This window comes from Muntiacus reevesi, chromosome 17 (genome assembly GCF_963930625.1).
Source record: "Muntiacus reevesi chromosome 17, mMunRee1.1, whole genome shotgun sequence".
NCBI lineage: Eukaryota > Metazoa > Chordata > Mammalia > Artiodactyla > Cervidae > Muntiacus > Muntiacus reevesi.
In genome coordinates this window covers 38,632,690-38,649,380 of record NC_089265.1, presented here as the reverse complement: position 1 = coordinate 38,649,380, position 16,691 = coordinate 38,632,690, and the positions used below count along the sequence as shown (strand labels likewise).

The 16,691-nt window shown below is 35.5% G+C and overlaps 1 protein-coding gene across 2 annotated transcripts in view; it reads right to left on the bottom strand.

The window, feature by feature from the left end:
- RFX3 (regulatory factor X3) overlaps window positions 1–16,691 on the bottom strand; it is a 300,103-nt gene that overhangs the window by 33,757 nt on the left and 249,655 nt on the right. For both annotated transcript variants that reach the window (XM_065907896.1, XM_065907898.1), the window contains 5 exons: window positions 15,492–15,607; window positions 14,900–15,054; window positions 10,854–10,951; window positions 7,714–7,863; window positions 1,446–1,654 (listed from right to left, as the gene is read on the bottom strand). In XM_065907896.1, coding sequence (XP_065763968.1) covers window positions 1,446–1,654; window positions 7,714–7,863; window positions 10,854–10,951; window positions 14,900–15,054; window positions 15,492–15,607 — 728 coding nt within the window. The remainder of the gene's footprint in view (window positions 1–1,445; window positions 1,655–7,713; window positions 7,864–10,853; window positions 10,952–14,899; window positions 15,055–15,491; window positions 15,608–16,691) is intronic.

Here is a 16,691-nt window from a genome sequence, read left to right as displayed (position 1 = left end):
CTACTTCAGTTTAAGAAATAAGAATTTGGACTAAATCAATTGAAAAAGAAAGAAGTCACAATAAAAACCTTCTACCATGATAATGGAATCTCTGGTTCCATCCTTATAAAGGTGATCAAAACAAGATGGAAATCCTGTAATTTGGGCTTAGCGGGTTCACAATTTCTACTAGCTTCTAAACTTTGCTACTTCTTTGCATATCATCTCTCCTCACAACTGCTTTAGATTCACTGCTGATGTCCAGATGATGATCACAGTGTACCCACAGCCACAGCCAGTGGTAGGTTCTGTAGCCACTATTTTGATGAGTGCATGGTTGCACAGGAACTAAATTAGGGACTGCCTAAAGTTCAAAGTGATATGGCTTTTAGAAAGGCCATTATGATCTAAAGAAGAAAAGAAATGAACTCTCACCACACAAGTAAATGCTGGGGTCAAAATATAACTTACCTAACATCTTAAGAAATGGAACTCCATCCGTCAATGCCATCCTATGCCATATATATGGTATATATGCCAACTCGCACAGGGTCTGTTTTTAAACCCTGGAGTGGACCTATGGTCAATGGCTCATCACAACATTTGATATCATATATAAGTAATTTTTCTATTCTGGGGTTCTTCTATGTCTAAAAAAACATACATTTATTTATATATTATTTTAGTCCAAAAGCAATTCATTTTTAATTATCTACTAGATTATTTGATATTAAACTAGCTATGCATTAGAATTACCAGGAGTAACCTTTCTAAAAAAAAAAAAAAGAATTTCTGATTATCCCTATTGTGAATTACTACTTTCTAACCACCATGATTTTGAGTAAGTTTGGGGAGGTACATAGGAGCTCTGTTTTTCTTTCCACTAATTCTGAGGTGCAGCTAGGTTTGAAAACAATTTTAATTGATCAAATTAAAAAATTAACTAGATTGTTCTGAGCATCCAGCTAAATTGCCTGGATGGAACTTTAAAAAAGCATAGATTGCTGGGCCTCTCCTCCGCAATTTGTGATAAAGGTGGGTTTGGGGGAGGGGTCTGAAAATACACATTTTTAATGTGTTTCCAAGCAACAGTGATGCTACTGGTCTAGGGAAGACAGTTTGAGAATCCCTGAACTAGAGAATAAAAAGAAGAGTGGTGGAAAGCCTAAATGATACATGTTTGCCAAAAGGAGGACTTTCCTGACTCTTGTTAAGCGCATTATCTAGACTGGAATCTCTGATGTTCCCATCTGAGAACTTCTAGGGCTCTGAATAAGAGGCTTTCATTTCCCAGCAGAAATTTTATTTCCAAAAGCCTCCTGGTTCAATTCCATGACGTTGTAATCACAAGCTGGGCTGAAGATAATCACAACAGATAGTTTCTACATACTAAACTCTCCCTCTTCTCCTTTTTTCTGAGAAGCATGTACATACATAATTGCAGAATAGAAAAATTGAGATGATACCTGTAGAAAGACCATTTTAGCAGAAATTGCCTGGCAGCTTTAGGAAAACTGGGTCTTCCCTCATAGGGTTTCAGTGCTTGCATCATCACATTGTCAAGCCAAGCTGCCCACTGCTCCAGGGTGCTCTGCTGCTGGAGGGTCATCTTGAAGTCTGTTTCTAGTCTCTGAACCATGTTGTCATCACACTGGCACACCCAGGAAGCCTGCTCCTGGGACAGTACACAGAGAGCAAAGGACAAGTTTAAGTCAGCATTTTTTCATCGAATGTCAGCACACAAGCCATATGCATGGATGGCAAACTATATTGAAAGTGCAAAACAATTAAATGAATTAAGAAAAATGAATGACTATTTGGCAGTTGTTAAGGAACCTAACATCACTTCTGTGCATGAAAAAGTGATGTGTGACATAAAGGTATGACTTGGTGTTCTACATTAGCTAGTCTGTGTGAAAGACTAAAAACACATGATTACTTAAGAAGAAGAGGAACCTGAATTTACCGTATGTAGAGTCTTTTTCTAGTTTTTATACGCTCTCTTTTACTTCTCAATCAGATAAAACTAAAGCCAATTCATTTGAAAAGATTTAGAGTAAGTTGGATGGATAAATAGATTCAATTGACCAAAAGTGGTCCCTCAGGATTAAGACAAAAACAAACAATGAATAATACAAGGCAGAAGCATATGCTGTATGAGTTTCATGGGACAGAAGCTGAAGTCTCAAGGACTCTCAAGGTAAAAGCTATGAATGCAAATTAACTCACAGAACCAAAAACAACAATAACAATAACCAAAAACACATTAGGGAAAATGTAGCGATGCTAGGTACCAAGAAATTTGATTGCTATAGTTTTCCTTCTGGTTCTGATAGGAAAGTTTCATGTTTGGTAACAGGGATGAAAATAGAAACTTTTAAAGTTAATTTTCAATGGTTGCCATAAGTTACAATGTTTCTAGTGCTGTGTTGCATTTTAAGATTAAAAAAATACTATACTCTTTCAGGTCAGAAGATAATTATCTGACAATATTAATATAATATTTGAGTGAAGACTTGGATTTTAGCAAAGGGCCTGAGTCCACTAACTTGATTTTAAGCAATGCATTTAATCTACGTGGGCCTCATTTTCCCCAAGCATAAAATTAGAGAAGAGAAATGTGACAAGAATTTTTAAGCTAGGTTCATTGTGTCCAGATAATATTTTCAACATAGAGTTCTGTGGAGGGGTGTCTGTGAAGGTCCTAATTCTATATGTAAAACATTATCAATATGTGTGTTTTTCTGAAGAGTCTCTATAGCTTTCAATCTATCTGTTCTCAGAGGACAAATTTATTTAAATCAACCTTTTAACTGAATCAATCCCTAATCTCCACCCTGTGATTCCAGGATCTCTCCTGACCCCACAGACTCTACCTTATTCAAAAGACATTTCAAATGGGAGGTACTTCAAATAGAAAATGGCTAAACTCAATTTATTTTTCTTTCTCAGGGAAATTTAGGGTTTCTTCCAAATTCCCAACTGATGATGCCATCTACTAACCTTCCTTCTCTTATCTAATTAATAATAAAGCCTTTCAGATTTTTACCTCCTAAGTATCATCTTTAAGTACACTAAAATATGATTATTAAATTTGAAAGTACAAATAAAAAGAAACAAAATATTAAGAGTATCTAAAATGCCAACATTAAGAGAGAACTATAACATGCTAATTTTCAAACTGTTCACATGTAATATATACATATGCATGTATACTTATGTACATATATTATTTTAAAAAAGGATCATATTATACATTTTACTTGACCTTTTGCTTAGTTTCACTTTATATATAGGCAAATGAGGAGCTACATTTATTGTTCAATGACTCAATTTGCCTCAATACATGAATATACCATTATTTACAAAGTCAATTCCACATGGCTGCACATGTATGGTCATTCCAATTTTTTACTCTTAGGAATAATGCTGGAATTAGCAATCTTGTAACTACATCTTTGCTTAGTTCGTACTTATTTCTATATGATAGATTTACATAAGAATAGTTAAGATCTTTCAAAATACAGTTAAATGATTCCCAGAAATTTTATATCAGTTTAACAGTTGAGGAAAGCACCCAAGGAAGAAGTTGCGTACACGCTAAGTTACTTCAGTTGTATCCAACTCTTTGTGACCCTATGGACTGTACCCTGGGTTCCTCTGTCCATAGGATTCTCTAGGCAAGAATTCTGGAGTGGGTAGCCATGCCCTTCTCCGGGCGAGGGGGGAATCTTTCCACCCAGGCACCAAACTCACATCTCTATGTGTCCTACATTGGCAGATGGGTTGTTTACCACTAGCACCACCTGGGATGCAGATGAAGAGGGAAGAATTTAGGCTTCAAGAAAAAGATAGGGGTTGCTGTTTGTGTGTGTGTGTGTGTTTTAAATCCACAAACATCTAAGCATTTTTTGGTCTGTGGTATAAAACAAGAAATATAAAACTTATCATCTTAACCATTTTTAAGTATACAGTATAGGAGTGTTAGGGATTTCCTAATGGCTCAGTGGTAAAGAATCTGTCTTCCAATGCAAGAGATGCAGGTTCAGTCCTTGGGTCAGGAAGATCCCCTGGAGAAGGAAATGACAACCAACTCCAGTATTCTTGCCTGGGAAATCCCACAGTTTCTCAGGGGTCACAAGAGTTGAACATGATTTAGCAACTACAAAACAATAACAACAATATGAGTGTCTACTTATACTCAATACTGTACATTAGCTCTTTTTCATCTTGCAAAACTGAAATTCTATAGGAAGCCACTGTGGGAGATGTGTTTTATGTATTGGCAAGGAACAGAAGGAACTTACTGGTATCCTTGGAAGAATTTAATTTCATTTCTTAACATAAATTCAAACTCACTACTTCCTACAGTTAGATTTGCCAAGAGAAAATGATAATCTAAGACAAAGCTTAGAGAAATAAAGCCACAGGACATTATTCTGGCTCTTCAAACTATGTTTCATTTTACTACTCTCAAGGTTTAAAATATACTAACAACTGAGTACCCTGTAAATATTCCCTTGTGAAGGAATTTGGATATTTTAATTCTTTAGTGGAAAAAGGTAAGGATGAAAAATAAAGATATTATTATCTTGGAAATAAATTATCTCCAAGATGATAAGGAGTCAGTAACTTCAAAATCAGATTCTCTTTTAAATATAGAAACACAAGTACGTGCAAAAGTTAGGTTATCAGGTTAACTAACCCAAGTATATTTAGTCCATACTGTAGTTGAAAAACTATCCATTTTCACACAAAAAAATTAGAAAGCAATACTACTATAATGTTATCAATTAAACAGAAAACCAATTATACTGCAATAGGAAAGTTTATCCTGAATGCATGAGGAAAAGACTTGATTAGAGAATGATGACGTGATGACAGAGGCTTCCCTGGTGGCTAGACAGTGGCTCAGATGGTAACAAGTCTGCTTACAATGTGGGAGACCTGAGTTCGATTTTTGGGCCGTGAAGATTCCCCTGGAGAAGGAAATGGACTCTTGCCCGGAAAATCCCATGGACGGAGAAGCCTGGCAGGCTACAGTCCATGGGGTCGCAAAGAGTCAGACACAACTGAGCGACTAACACTTTACTTTTCTTTCAGAGCATTAAAATATTGACCCTTACACGCGGTTTCATTGTTTTAAATTAAAGCTTCCTTATTACAAGAGCATCATCCTTAGATGTATCTGTCTTACTGAGGTTAATCTCATAGAGACAGGGACAATTTTCAAATGAACAGGAGATGGTGATGAAGGTGGAATGGGAGCTAAAGACTGAGAAAACCAGGGGACTCAGGAAGCCAGAACAGAAAAGGAAGGAAAGAAGGGAGTTAAAATCAAATGTTGACCTGAGAAAGATTACGCATTAAAATGAAGAGTGGTGAGAAGTAAAATGTAGAGGGAAATGGAGGGCTGCCACTGTGTTCATGGTCCTCTAAGGAAGGAGGCCCTGGAGGATAGATACTTGAGCACACAGGTCAGCACTAATAACTGTTGTGGAAACCCATAAAAATTTGGTACTTAAAGAAGGGGACAAGGTAGCCTCAAAGTTGGTGAGTAGAGAGGATGAGGATGAGCATAGTAAAGATGTATAACTAACCATTTATATGTAATAATGTTGCCAAGGATGGCATTTATAGCCAGGAAGAACTCATTTCTGTAAATACTTCACATGATTCAGGCATACAACTATACAAATGAAAATAATGTTAACATAAAATTTAAAATCTTTCTCAGATCTTATCAGGAATCAGTCTTAAATATGTTTTTTGCTATTAAACTTAAATTACTTTTTGAGACTAGAAGTTTTCTTACCATTTTAACTTTTCTTAAGGTACTTTTAAACATATCTATTCTGAATGAAGATTTGAAATTAACATTATAGTATACATTTTAAGACAATACTATATGAGCTCTTAATATTCCCACTAAAATCAGGTAATGTAAATTCCACTGAAATATGTAAAGTTAATGGATTTGTAAACATGAGTTTGTTCTTATGGAGATTATGAATTTGCATGTGTATGTATGTATGTTTGTGTGTGTATATATATACACACACACACATATATATAAATAGGTGTTTATATAGATTTAAGAAAAACTATGCACATTAGAAGACTAAATCAAATTCATTAAAGTCAGAATGAACTTAACTACTAAATCCAAGCTCTAAAATTAATCAAGCCCAAATATTGCTTTTATTTTAAATGATAAAACAAGCCCAGAATTGTAGATTAAAATTTGTAGGAAATGGAGAAATAATTAGTTTATTATTGAGCAATGCTATTGTTTTTTAACAGTTTTATTGAGATGTAATTCATATAACAAACAATTCATTCAATAAAAGTATATAATTCAATGGCTTCTCTCAGTATATTCACCGAGTAGTCCATCTATCACCACAATTAATTTTAAAATGTATTCATTCTTAAAGAAGAAATGTCATACTCCTTATCTATCAGTTCTCAAAAAACCTAGCCTACAGGGCCTAGGCAACCACTAATTTACTGTGTGTCTCTACAGATCTACTTATTCTGCACATTTAATATAAACGGAATCTTGTAACATGAGGTCCTTTGTATCTGGTTCCTTTCACTTAGTGTAATGTTCATCTGTGTTGTAGCATGTATCAGAACAGAACTTCATTACTTTTTATTGTCTGATAACATTTAATTGTTTGAAATGCCATGTTTTGTCTACATAGTCATCAGTTAATGGACATCTGGGTGGTTCCCACTTTAAAGTGGCTAATATGAATAATGCTGCTGGAATAACCATGAACAAGATTTTAGATGGGCGTGTTTTCATTTTGCTTGGTATGTACCTAGGAGTGAAACTGCCAAGTTATATGGTAACTCTAACCTTTTAAGAAACTGCCATACTGCTTTAAAAGTTGCTGTAGCACTTATACAGTCCAATCACTAGTGTATAATGGTTCTCATTTCTCCACATCCTTATTAACATTTGCTGTTATTCATCTTTTTGATAATCCCTATTTTAGTGTATGTTGCTGTTCAGTTGCTAAGTCATGTCTGATTCTTTGCAACCCCATGGACTGCAGCACACCAGGCTTCCCTATCCTCCACTATCTCCTGGAGTTTGCTCAAACTCATGTCTATTGAGTCAGTGATGCCATCCAAACATCTCATCCTCTGTTGTCCCCTTTTCCTCCTGCCTTCAATCTTTCCCAGCATCAGGGTCTTTTCCAGTGAGTCAATTCTTCGCATCAGGTGGCCGAAGTATTGGAGCTTCAGCATCACTCCTTCCAATGAACATTCAGGACTGATTTCCTTTAGGATGGACTAGTTTGATATCCTTGAAGTCCAAGGGACTCTCAAGAGTCTTCTCCAACACCACAGTTTAAAAGTATCAATTCTTTGATGCTCAGATTTCTTTATGGTCCAACTCTCACATCCATACATGACTACCATAGCTTTGATTCTTGCCTACCAATCTTCAATGACCGTGGCTGTTCTTACTCTATTAATCATTCAGCAAATCCTGGTGACATATGTTGCAGTCTAGCACTAAAAATCTTCCCAGGCTTTAACCACAAAACAGAGGAGCAGTTAAGTTACAGCTGAGTAAAACTCTCCTCTTTCAGGACACTGTGAATCTAGATGTGCCTGTGAATTGATATAACTTTGAAAAGAAATAAGATGATCCTGATTAAGAAGAAAAATATTGGATACCTTTCATTCAAAGATCTGTTTTGAAAGAAAACAGAGTACCTGGACATTGGCAAAGTCGACACGGTTGAGGTCATTGAGCATCTGGTTGATCTGTGACGTGTTCTGCAGCACTGCACGAGCTGCCTGGGCCAGGTGATTGAGCGACGTGTATCTTCGCAGAGTCTGGGCAAAGGCACTTACAGCTGCAACCTGTAAAGAAACCCAATTAAATTGGGATTTCTTTTCTCCTCCAGTAAAAGAAACCACTGCAATCTTCAAATCTTTATTCCCCTGCCAAATTTTAAATGCTTCTCTCTGATACTTATTTCAAATTCATTTGGTGAAACAGTTTACTTGTAAATTATAGCATTTAAACCTCTAAACCAAGTATTATTTTCCTTTTCAGCAGGTTGAGGTCAAGGCTAACACAAACTCCCACATTCTTAGATATCTGAGTGCACCATTAATTAAACCAGTCTTGCAAGTAGCTACTCATCATCAGCAAGAAATGATTGAGTCTAGGAAATTAGGGAAAATGTTGCTTTTCATTTCTTATTCTCAGTGTGACAGTCAACTATAAGCTAAGCAAATAAAAAAAAAATTTCCTTTTATTTGGAAAACCAAACTGTCCAGTCCCACTTTTTAATTGGATTAAAAAATATACTTCTCAGAGCATTATCATTCAGATTCACTCTTTTAATCTTCATTTTATAGAGGTGAAATAAGGGTGGTCAATTTTGGGGTGAAATGGGAGAACTCAAAGCCTATATTAGCAAATAGATAGCTAATAAACTTCTCAGATACAAGCAACAAGAAGAACCCTTTTATTCCAGAATCTGGATGTATCTAAAAGGGTTATCCAGAAAAATCCCTGTTTGCCCTCTGAAATGTACTTTCTATCCTTCCCCCTTCTGCTCTGTGCCCAGGAAGACTGAACTCAAAAAATTACATTAACTGCCTCCCTTGTCCTTGGGCTTCCAGTTGGATTTGGTCAATGAGAGGCACTGGTAAGGGATTGGAAGACAGAAGAAAGTGGCCAAAGTATTTATTCGCTTACAACCTCCGCTCTCTCCTTCCTAAGGCCACAGTCCTGCATGGAGGAGAAGAGCTCCTGATGCCATATTCACTTCTCTCCCATTCAGACCTAGGGATGGGCAGGCTTCCCCCACTAATTCTAGGTCTTGGTTTTCTTAGCTCTGTTTACACATTTAGAAACAGACCCTTATTAAACTTTCTTCAATTATTCTTCCCTTTGGATAGACCGTTTATTTCCTGCTGAAACCCTGAACAAATCAGGTTATGTTGAAAGATAGCAAAGATGACAAAAAAAGTCTAAGTAAATATCTAAATGTCATGATCTCATGAAAATTTGTTACTTCCATAGCAGATCTGATGAGGATTTTAATGTATTTACAGGAATAGATGGAATGACATTAAATCACTGTGGGTATATAAACAAGCAACTGATTGAACAGTCATTTGGCTGAGTGGGAGTAGATGTTCCTCAAGACAACGATGCCCTGTCTTGATAATGAGATGTTTTAGGACCATGTGGAGCTTGAGGACATCCACATATCCTCAGAGAGAATATTTCACATTTTCCCATCTCTGAGGTTTGTACTAATCAAGTACATATTATGTGCCAGGCATTGTGTTAAATGTCTAACATACATTACCAAGTTCAGTTCTCATAAACATCCCATTAGACACATGTTATACCTTAGGGAAGTTAACTGTCTTACTCAAGATTACAGAGAAACTAAAGTACAGAGGTGGGATATGAATCCAGGCATTTTGATAACAACTTCCAGTCACATCCTCATTATGCTGTTTCTATTGTCCATCTGGATCATCTTTGTTGACTGAATGCTCAGCTGAAAAAAGGTTGCACATCCTTGAGAGAGGAGTAGCAGAAGACATCTTTCACCAAGGGAAACCACCCAAATCAATTCTGGAGATCAATGAGATGGCCAATAGTGCAGCTGGATTGCTATCACAGCTACTTGATGGTACTGGGGTAGGAGATTCTTTTAGTTGTTTGAAAGTACCGTAATGACTATGACTGACTTTGCAAGTTGGGAAGCATTCCTCTGATCATCTTAATCAAAGAGCACCTCCTTTATTTGCTCACCTCAATGTGGCACTCTAGAATAGCACTGCCACGGATGGAATCATTTCTGCATGACGGAAATGCTCTACATACGTGTTACCTAATATGGTAGCCACTAGTCACGTGGATTAAGATGCACTTGAAATGTAGCTAGTGTGACTGAGGAACTAAAATCTTAATGCAATTTAATTAAATTTAGATGTAAATAGCCACATGTGGTTAGCCCTACCATATTGACAGCACAGCTCAATCAAGCAACAATCTAAGGTGGACATGTCCTTGAAATGGGACCTTCAGTATGTTTTAGAGATAGAATGTGTTATTGCAAACCTTAAGCCAAAACAGGAAGAACTGAGAGTTACTTGTACTATCACAGACTTGTCAGCTACAAGAGCTTCAACTACATTTTCAAACTGAAAGCCAAGGCATATTGTTGGAGTCTGACAGGAGATACTGTCCCTGACAAAAGGGCACAAATGTGATTTTTGTTATCAAAGTTTAGACAGAATCAGTCCAATCTGTCAAGTGTGTTCACAGATTAATCTAAAGTAACATGGTTAATAGGGGAAAAAGTGAAGAGTAGAATTCATATCTCCATATTATAATCCATATTCCTGAAATATACTCAACTATGAGATAACGGTTCTCTGAAAGAAATGATTACTTGATTCACAAAAGCATTCTCCAGTGTTAAAAACAAAACATCCTGAAAAGCAAAATGGTTATTATTTTACATGAGCATTTCAGAATATTAGTAGGGGACTTAGAGAAAACCTAAAACTCATTCAAATGGAAATTATTTGCACATTCTAGGCTATTGTTTTCAATATTTGAAATTAAGCAACCTGAACTATACACTTTAGAGAAGGGCTGATAAATACACCACACCTACAGTGCTTCTCTAGTCTCTCTGAAAGGAGCATTATCAAACAACATATCTTGTGAAGTTCTTTGCCACATGGTTATAAAATACAAATATAAAAATCAATGCTATATTTCACATAACATCATTTGATAGGACAGATTTAAAATTCATAGTTCATGACTATTTCCTAAACACAAAAGAAAAGGCAAGGACATGAAAGTGTACCTTGGTTTGTATCATTCTTTGTGGAATATTGTTCATGGCATTGGAAAGCCAACCTTCAAGGCTTTTTGCAAAATTTCGAATGGCTTGGGTCAAGGCACCTAAATGTTAAAGAACAGAAGCAGAACGAAACAAATACCAAAGAACATTAATCTTTATGTGAGAATAAGGGAAAACATACAACCATAACATTTGAAATAGCACAGAACTTATCCTCATTAACAAGACTTTATTTAACATTATTCCTAGCTTTGAAAGAATCCAAATATTATATCGTGGGCTTTTTTTGTCTTAAAGCTATTTTGTTCCCAGATACTTATGACACTTCGTTGGGAAATGAAAACATTCAAGCATTTTTTGCTTATAGCAACATATACCAGTTGTGAATATACTTATGGAATTTTCTATCTTAGACAAAATACTCTTTTCAAAAACAGCTTTTTGCTCAAAGGCTAAGTATTGTCTTTAGAAATCTGGTGACTTTTTTCAAGCTCTTAACTTATTTTCATTTCTTTAGCTAGAAAGAAAATAATGCAAAGCTTTCTTTCTCTATGCATCTCTTTACATTAGAACATGTCAATTAGAGTAGTTATCTCTCACTGTTGTTGAAAAGTAAGGTAAAATTAAAATTGCCTGACTTGATATTCTGGATAACTATTCTCCATCTCACTGGCAGGTAGCGATAAAAGATTACTGTGATAAAACTGCTGTCACAGAGACCAATATTCTTAAGATATTCCTAAAATAGTCTGTTCCATATTCCTTGCATCTCTGTTAAAACCTGAATAAGTATAGGTCCCATGAGAGCAGCTTTTATGGTGGTCAAAAAACAATTGGAAGCATTTTCCAGTATCAGGGGTGACTATGATTATTTTATACGAAGGGATCTGCTTACTGAGATCCCTTACTGAGATAGGAAACAGAATTCTTCTCTTGTTCAACAAGTAGTTCAGTCAGAGCATTTCGCTTCATCTGTGCCCAAAGCTACACAGTGTAGGGAGTAGTTTTAAGACATTTAATAAATGTCTGAAGCACCCACAACACAAAGCAAATCCTTGTGGGTTCCCTATAATGCAGGTAGGTAGTACAGTTGGTAGTCCATGATAAGAGACAAAGAAGTCACATTTTTACCCAAGGCTCCCAAGAGTATTAATGTTAATGATGGGATCAAATTCCCTCATTTTTCTTCTGTGCTCAAAATAGTCTGACATGCATCTTTATTACTTTTGTTAAAGCAGAGTTAGACATAATTTAGCTTACTCAAATTGCTTGCATCAGATATAAATTATACTGATCCAATAATAAAATTACTAATTTTTAAAAGTTATTTATTTAAGTGGTCAAATGACAAAAAAGATTTAAATGGCTATCTTTTTTTGGAAAAATACTCAAGTAGTGCAGATTTTAAACATGAGAATCATCCATTGAAAACCCTGAGTTGGAAATTTCTTGAGAGCTAAGTTTTTGAAATTTCCAAAGCTTCCCACATTAGTCAAAAAGAAAAAAGAAAGAAAAATATTTTTCTGCTGTATTATGTACTAGAACCATGGAGGGCAGGCATGAATGGAAATGAAAAAGAGTGAAAAAAAATTAAAGACCCTTTTTGAAAGTCAGTAAAATTTTGTTCAAGATTCAGTTTGACTATCTGTATTATGTATTTTTCTCTAATTAATAATTATTTAATCTGAAAAAACCAAGAACTGGGTAAAGCTACTTTAAAAATTTTAATATGGGTCTTCTTTTATCTACACAAATTTAATGCTAGGGAGATTATAAAATAAAAAGGAAGGTTTTATATCTCAAATGAGTTTTAGTTTTTACTTTTTTGTATTAAATGACATTTTGAGTCACCTTTAACTGAAATCATAAATTGTACATTTAAGTGCTACCAGTTGATTTCTTATACAATTTTTTTACACTTCACTTTATTTTTTCCATTTTCAGATAAATGTATTTTAGAGTATAGTAGCTTCAAGCTGACTTTAAATTAGTGTGATATGCAAACTATTTTTTTGGCTAAAAAAAGGAATCCCATCTGGACAGTAAATGGTAGAGCGAAGTACTAGTAGCCAGGAAAATAAAATTTTCAAAAATAAAATTAAGTTTGTTCTCTCTATAGGGATTCATGTCAGATTAAATTGTGCAGATTGACTGACAACTTTTTCTCATGAATGGATGGTTAGAAATTTAAAGCTATTCTAAAGCTAACTTGTCTCAGCCTGCTTATGATTAATACAAAAATCATACAATCAGAAGATTGTGATTTAAACTATATTTTAAGCTTTATTTTTGTTAAATCTTATTATAGAACAGGAATTAAAATTCCAAATTTGCTTGGTAGGGTGGTACATTAATGTATTTTGTAATTTCAGAGAAACTGTAAAACTGTACTTATACAAAAATTCCTGAATTTGAGTTCTCTGAATGCAGAGACAGAATAAAATGTTTTTCAAACAAAAATTTGTGAAAAACAAAGGTCATGTGTATTGTGAACTTAAAAATTATGGGGCTTAAAACCATCTAAACTTGATACATGGTTTATGTTAGGTAACTGCTGAGTTTACAAGTTAAAGTCTTATGATGCTAACATAGAAGCAACAGATTTTAGAATTGTTTAATGAATACTGATGTTGATTTGCCTCAACGAAGGTGCTCACTGACATTTTTTTCCTATATCTCATGAGAGAAATTTATGTTGGTGGCAAGATGTCATAGGCTAATGAGCTACCCTATGCAACTTTTCTTAAACATCTCTAGAGATTATTACTCAGAGCACAGGGAGTAAGACAAAAACAAGGAAAATCAGATTCTGGAACATAAATCAGTAGAGAATTTACATGTTGAAATTTTCCATGACAATGTCACTTTTCATCAATCTTTAGTCAGGAAACTTGGTGTAGTAGAGAAGATATTAGCGATTTATAACAACGTGAGACTATGGCAGCTGAATTTTTAAAAAACTAATTTGTGCACATATTCATGTATGTTTATGTGTGTGTTTATTGATATTATATATAAATGTACATCTAAGCATACTATTTAAGGTGGTGGGAAACATACATATCTTCCACTCTACCATATTTTTAAAAAGAAAGTATAAACATACAAATGTTAAATCTTCACCTTTTCTTACTAAATCCCTATATTAATATTTTCTGGAATACTTTAATACAAGTTTACTGTGAACAGTGTACTTGAAGTACACAGTTGCTAATTTTACAAGCTAAAAGATTGTTTTGCCTTATTAATGTCACTGTAGAGTAGCAATTCTGTTCCATTTCTCCAAAGGTTAAGTTTACTAGTATGTGCTCATTAACATGTAGGCCTCAAATTGTTTCAACTGCCTCCAACATATGTATCCATAGTGGCTTTTAGACTGACACTTGCAAAAAAAAAAAGATAGCTTTGTTTGCAACAGGGTAGATTAAAAAGCACTATCACTTAAAAAAGTAATCTAACTTATCTATGTAATTCCTATCTGCTTCATGGCAGGAATACAATGCTCCTGCAAGTTACATAGATTTTTCTCTCAAAATGCCAGTTAACCATTACTGTTAATGGAAACTGCATTTGTAGTTTTTAACATGATGTCAGTGACAAAGTAAATGCTTTTATAAAGAAATTCAACTTCAGTAGAAACCAAGATAAATTCATTTCAAATCAAAAGCAACCGTGAAAGAGGCTGGTCTAGAAATCACAGATTTCAAAAATTAGGAGTTTTATGAAGGACATTGTGTCCTTGGGTAGAATGATTTTCACACTGGTTGACTGGCCTGGGAGTGTCCTTGCAGTTAGTCATCAGGGCTGTCACATCTTTAGCTTGTCTTTTTGTCAAAAAGAAAATGAAAGCTTGAAAAACAGATAATTTTTCCTTTTTAACTACAGTTTTGCTCTAGGCTGCTTTCATGCAATACTCTGTGTTGCGTGTTTTCTATGTGGCAGATTTAAATGAGATTAGAATCACTCTCGTTTGCAACGTCACTACCCGAAGCTTCCTGGGTGGAATGTAGGAGAAGAAAAGCATCCGTACTCGTCTGCATGTAACTTACTAGGAATGGGTCTAAGGACGTCGGGGATGAGAATCTCCACCAAAGCCTGGTACATCCCATGGTCACAGTTACACATCCATTTCAGGATAGACTCATGTTTGCACAGAGTTATCAGCTTTGCTTTCGGAAGTCGACTTTCTATTTCACTCAGATTGCTGGTGTGAATAAATGTAGCAAATGAATAGATGGCAAATGAGGATAAAAAAGAAAATGGACTTTAAAAATAGTTTTAGTTTATCAAATATTACTGAGGTTAGAACTATACCACCACTGCCCTGGTGCCGTACGGCTGGATATATAAAATACTCCCCCGGAGCTGCCTATGCACGTTAAGACTTTCTGACGGTATGAAAGGCAGATATGATACTAAACCCATGAGGATGAAATAGTTCTACCGCAGTCCCCCAAATCAATAAAAATGGGAGCTATAATACACAGGCTGAAATCTCAAGAGAGTACTTTGTGGTTTATTTCAATCTATTCAATTAAGGTTATCAGGTAAGGTTCACAACTGGTATACATATCTCTAATTTATTAGCTGTGACATCTACTCAGCCATGAAAATGAATTGGAAAAGCATATTGATTCTGACCTTGACTCAGTAATGGTAGTGCCGTCAGCTGGAGTTGAGGGAGAATAGCGCCAGAATGTTTGCCACAATTTTTCTATCAGGCTAAACTGAAGATTCACAACAACATCCAATATTGCCTACAAAACAAAATGGTTATCAATATTACCTTACAAAATTACTTATGGGGATGTGTGAGGAGTACATACTGTAACAAGACTTAAAAGGTAAAGATAGTTTTGGGCTCATAAACTGACATAGTGAAACTGAACTAAGTTTTGCCAATGGAAATGGGAACACAAAAGAGATCAGCTAGAGACGAAGAGGAAAATATCTCATAAATAAATGATTAAGAAGGGTTAACTTGTATTCCTCTCAGAATGACCTCACACCCCACCCTTATTTTTACCTCTTTTCTCTCCATGTTCATGCTTGCTTCCCTAACTTTTCTTTCACCCATTAACCCACTGCTTCCCTGGTTGTCTCCACTCTTAACATTCTCAGATTCATAAGGGCACAGAACATAGATTTGCTTCACATCAGCCTTCACTGGACTGTGTCCACTGGTCATAAAAGAGGGCAAAAGATAAAGGTGTGGAGGTGCCTGTGCATGGCAAATGGAGTTGGGCTAAGTTAGCTTGGTCTAGGGCTGCCGACCATGGCTTCTGAAGCATTCCTAGCCAAGCAGAGGCTGAGGGTAGAAACTAGAATTAGGCTGACTTTCCAAGGGTAGTGCCTGTCTTGGCAGAAAAAAAGCCTCCCTGTGGTCACACAGTGCCTTCCATTCAATCCTCTGCACACACTCCCTTTAGAGAGAAGCTCTAAGACTATTTCTCTTACATGGTCTCACCTCTCCTTCTCTTAATTTTATCTCCTAGATCTCCAGCTGCATCAGGATATTTTTTTCGATGATGCTAAAATTTGCCACTTTCATTAGCTTTTGATGATCATATTTAATTTCACCCTGTCACTGCAATTAGTCTGCAAATTTGCCTTCAGATAAAAGTAGTCATAAAACTAAATAACTTATTTGTGCAAAGATCACGTGATTCTGTGATTATTTTGAGTATAAAAGACAAGTCCTCAGTATAATGTGTTTGATGTCATCAGCATTGAGAACAAAAACATGTAAAACAACGCGTTCAAGATCTGCCAAATTCACAGAAGCTAAGACACAATAAGAAGTAACTGAGAAAATCAATCTGAACATTTAAGGAAGAAAGA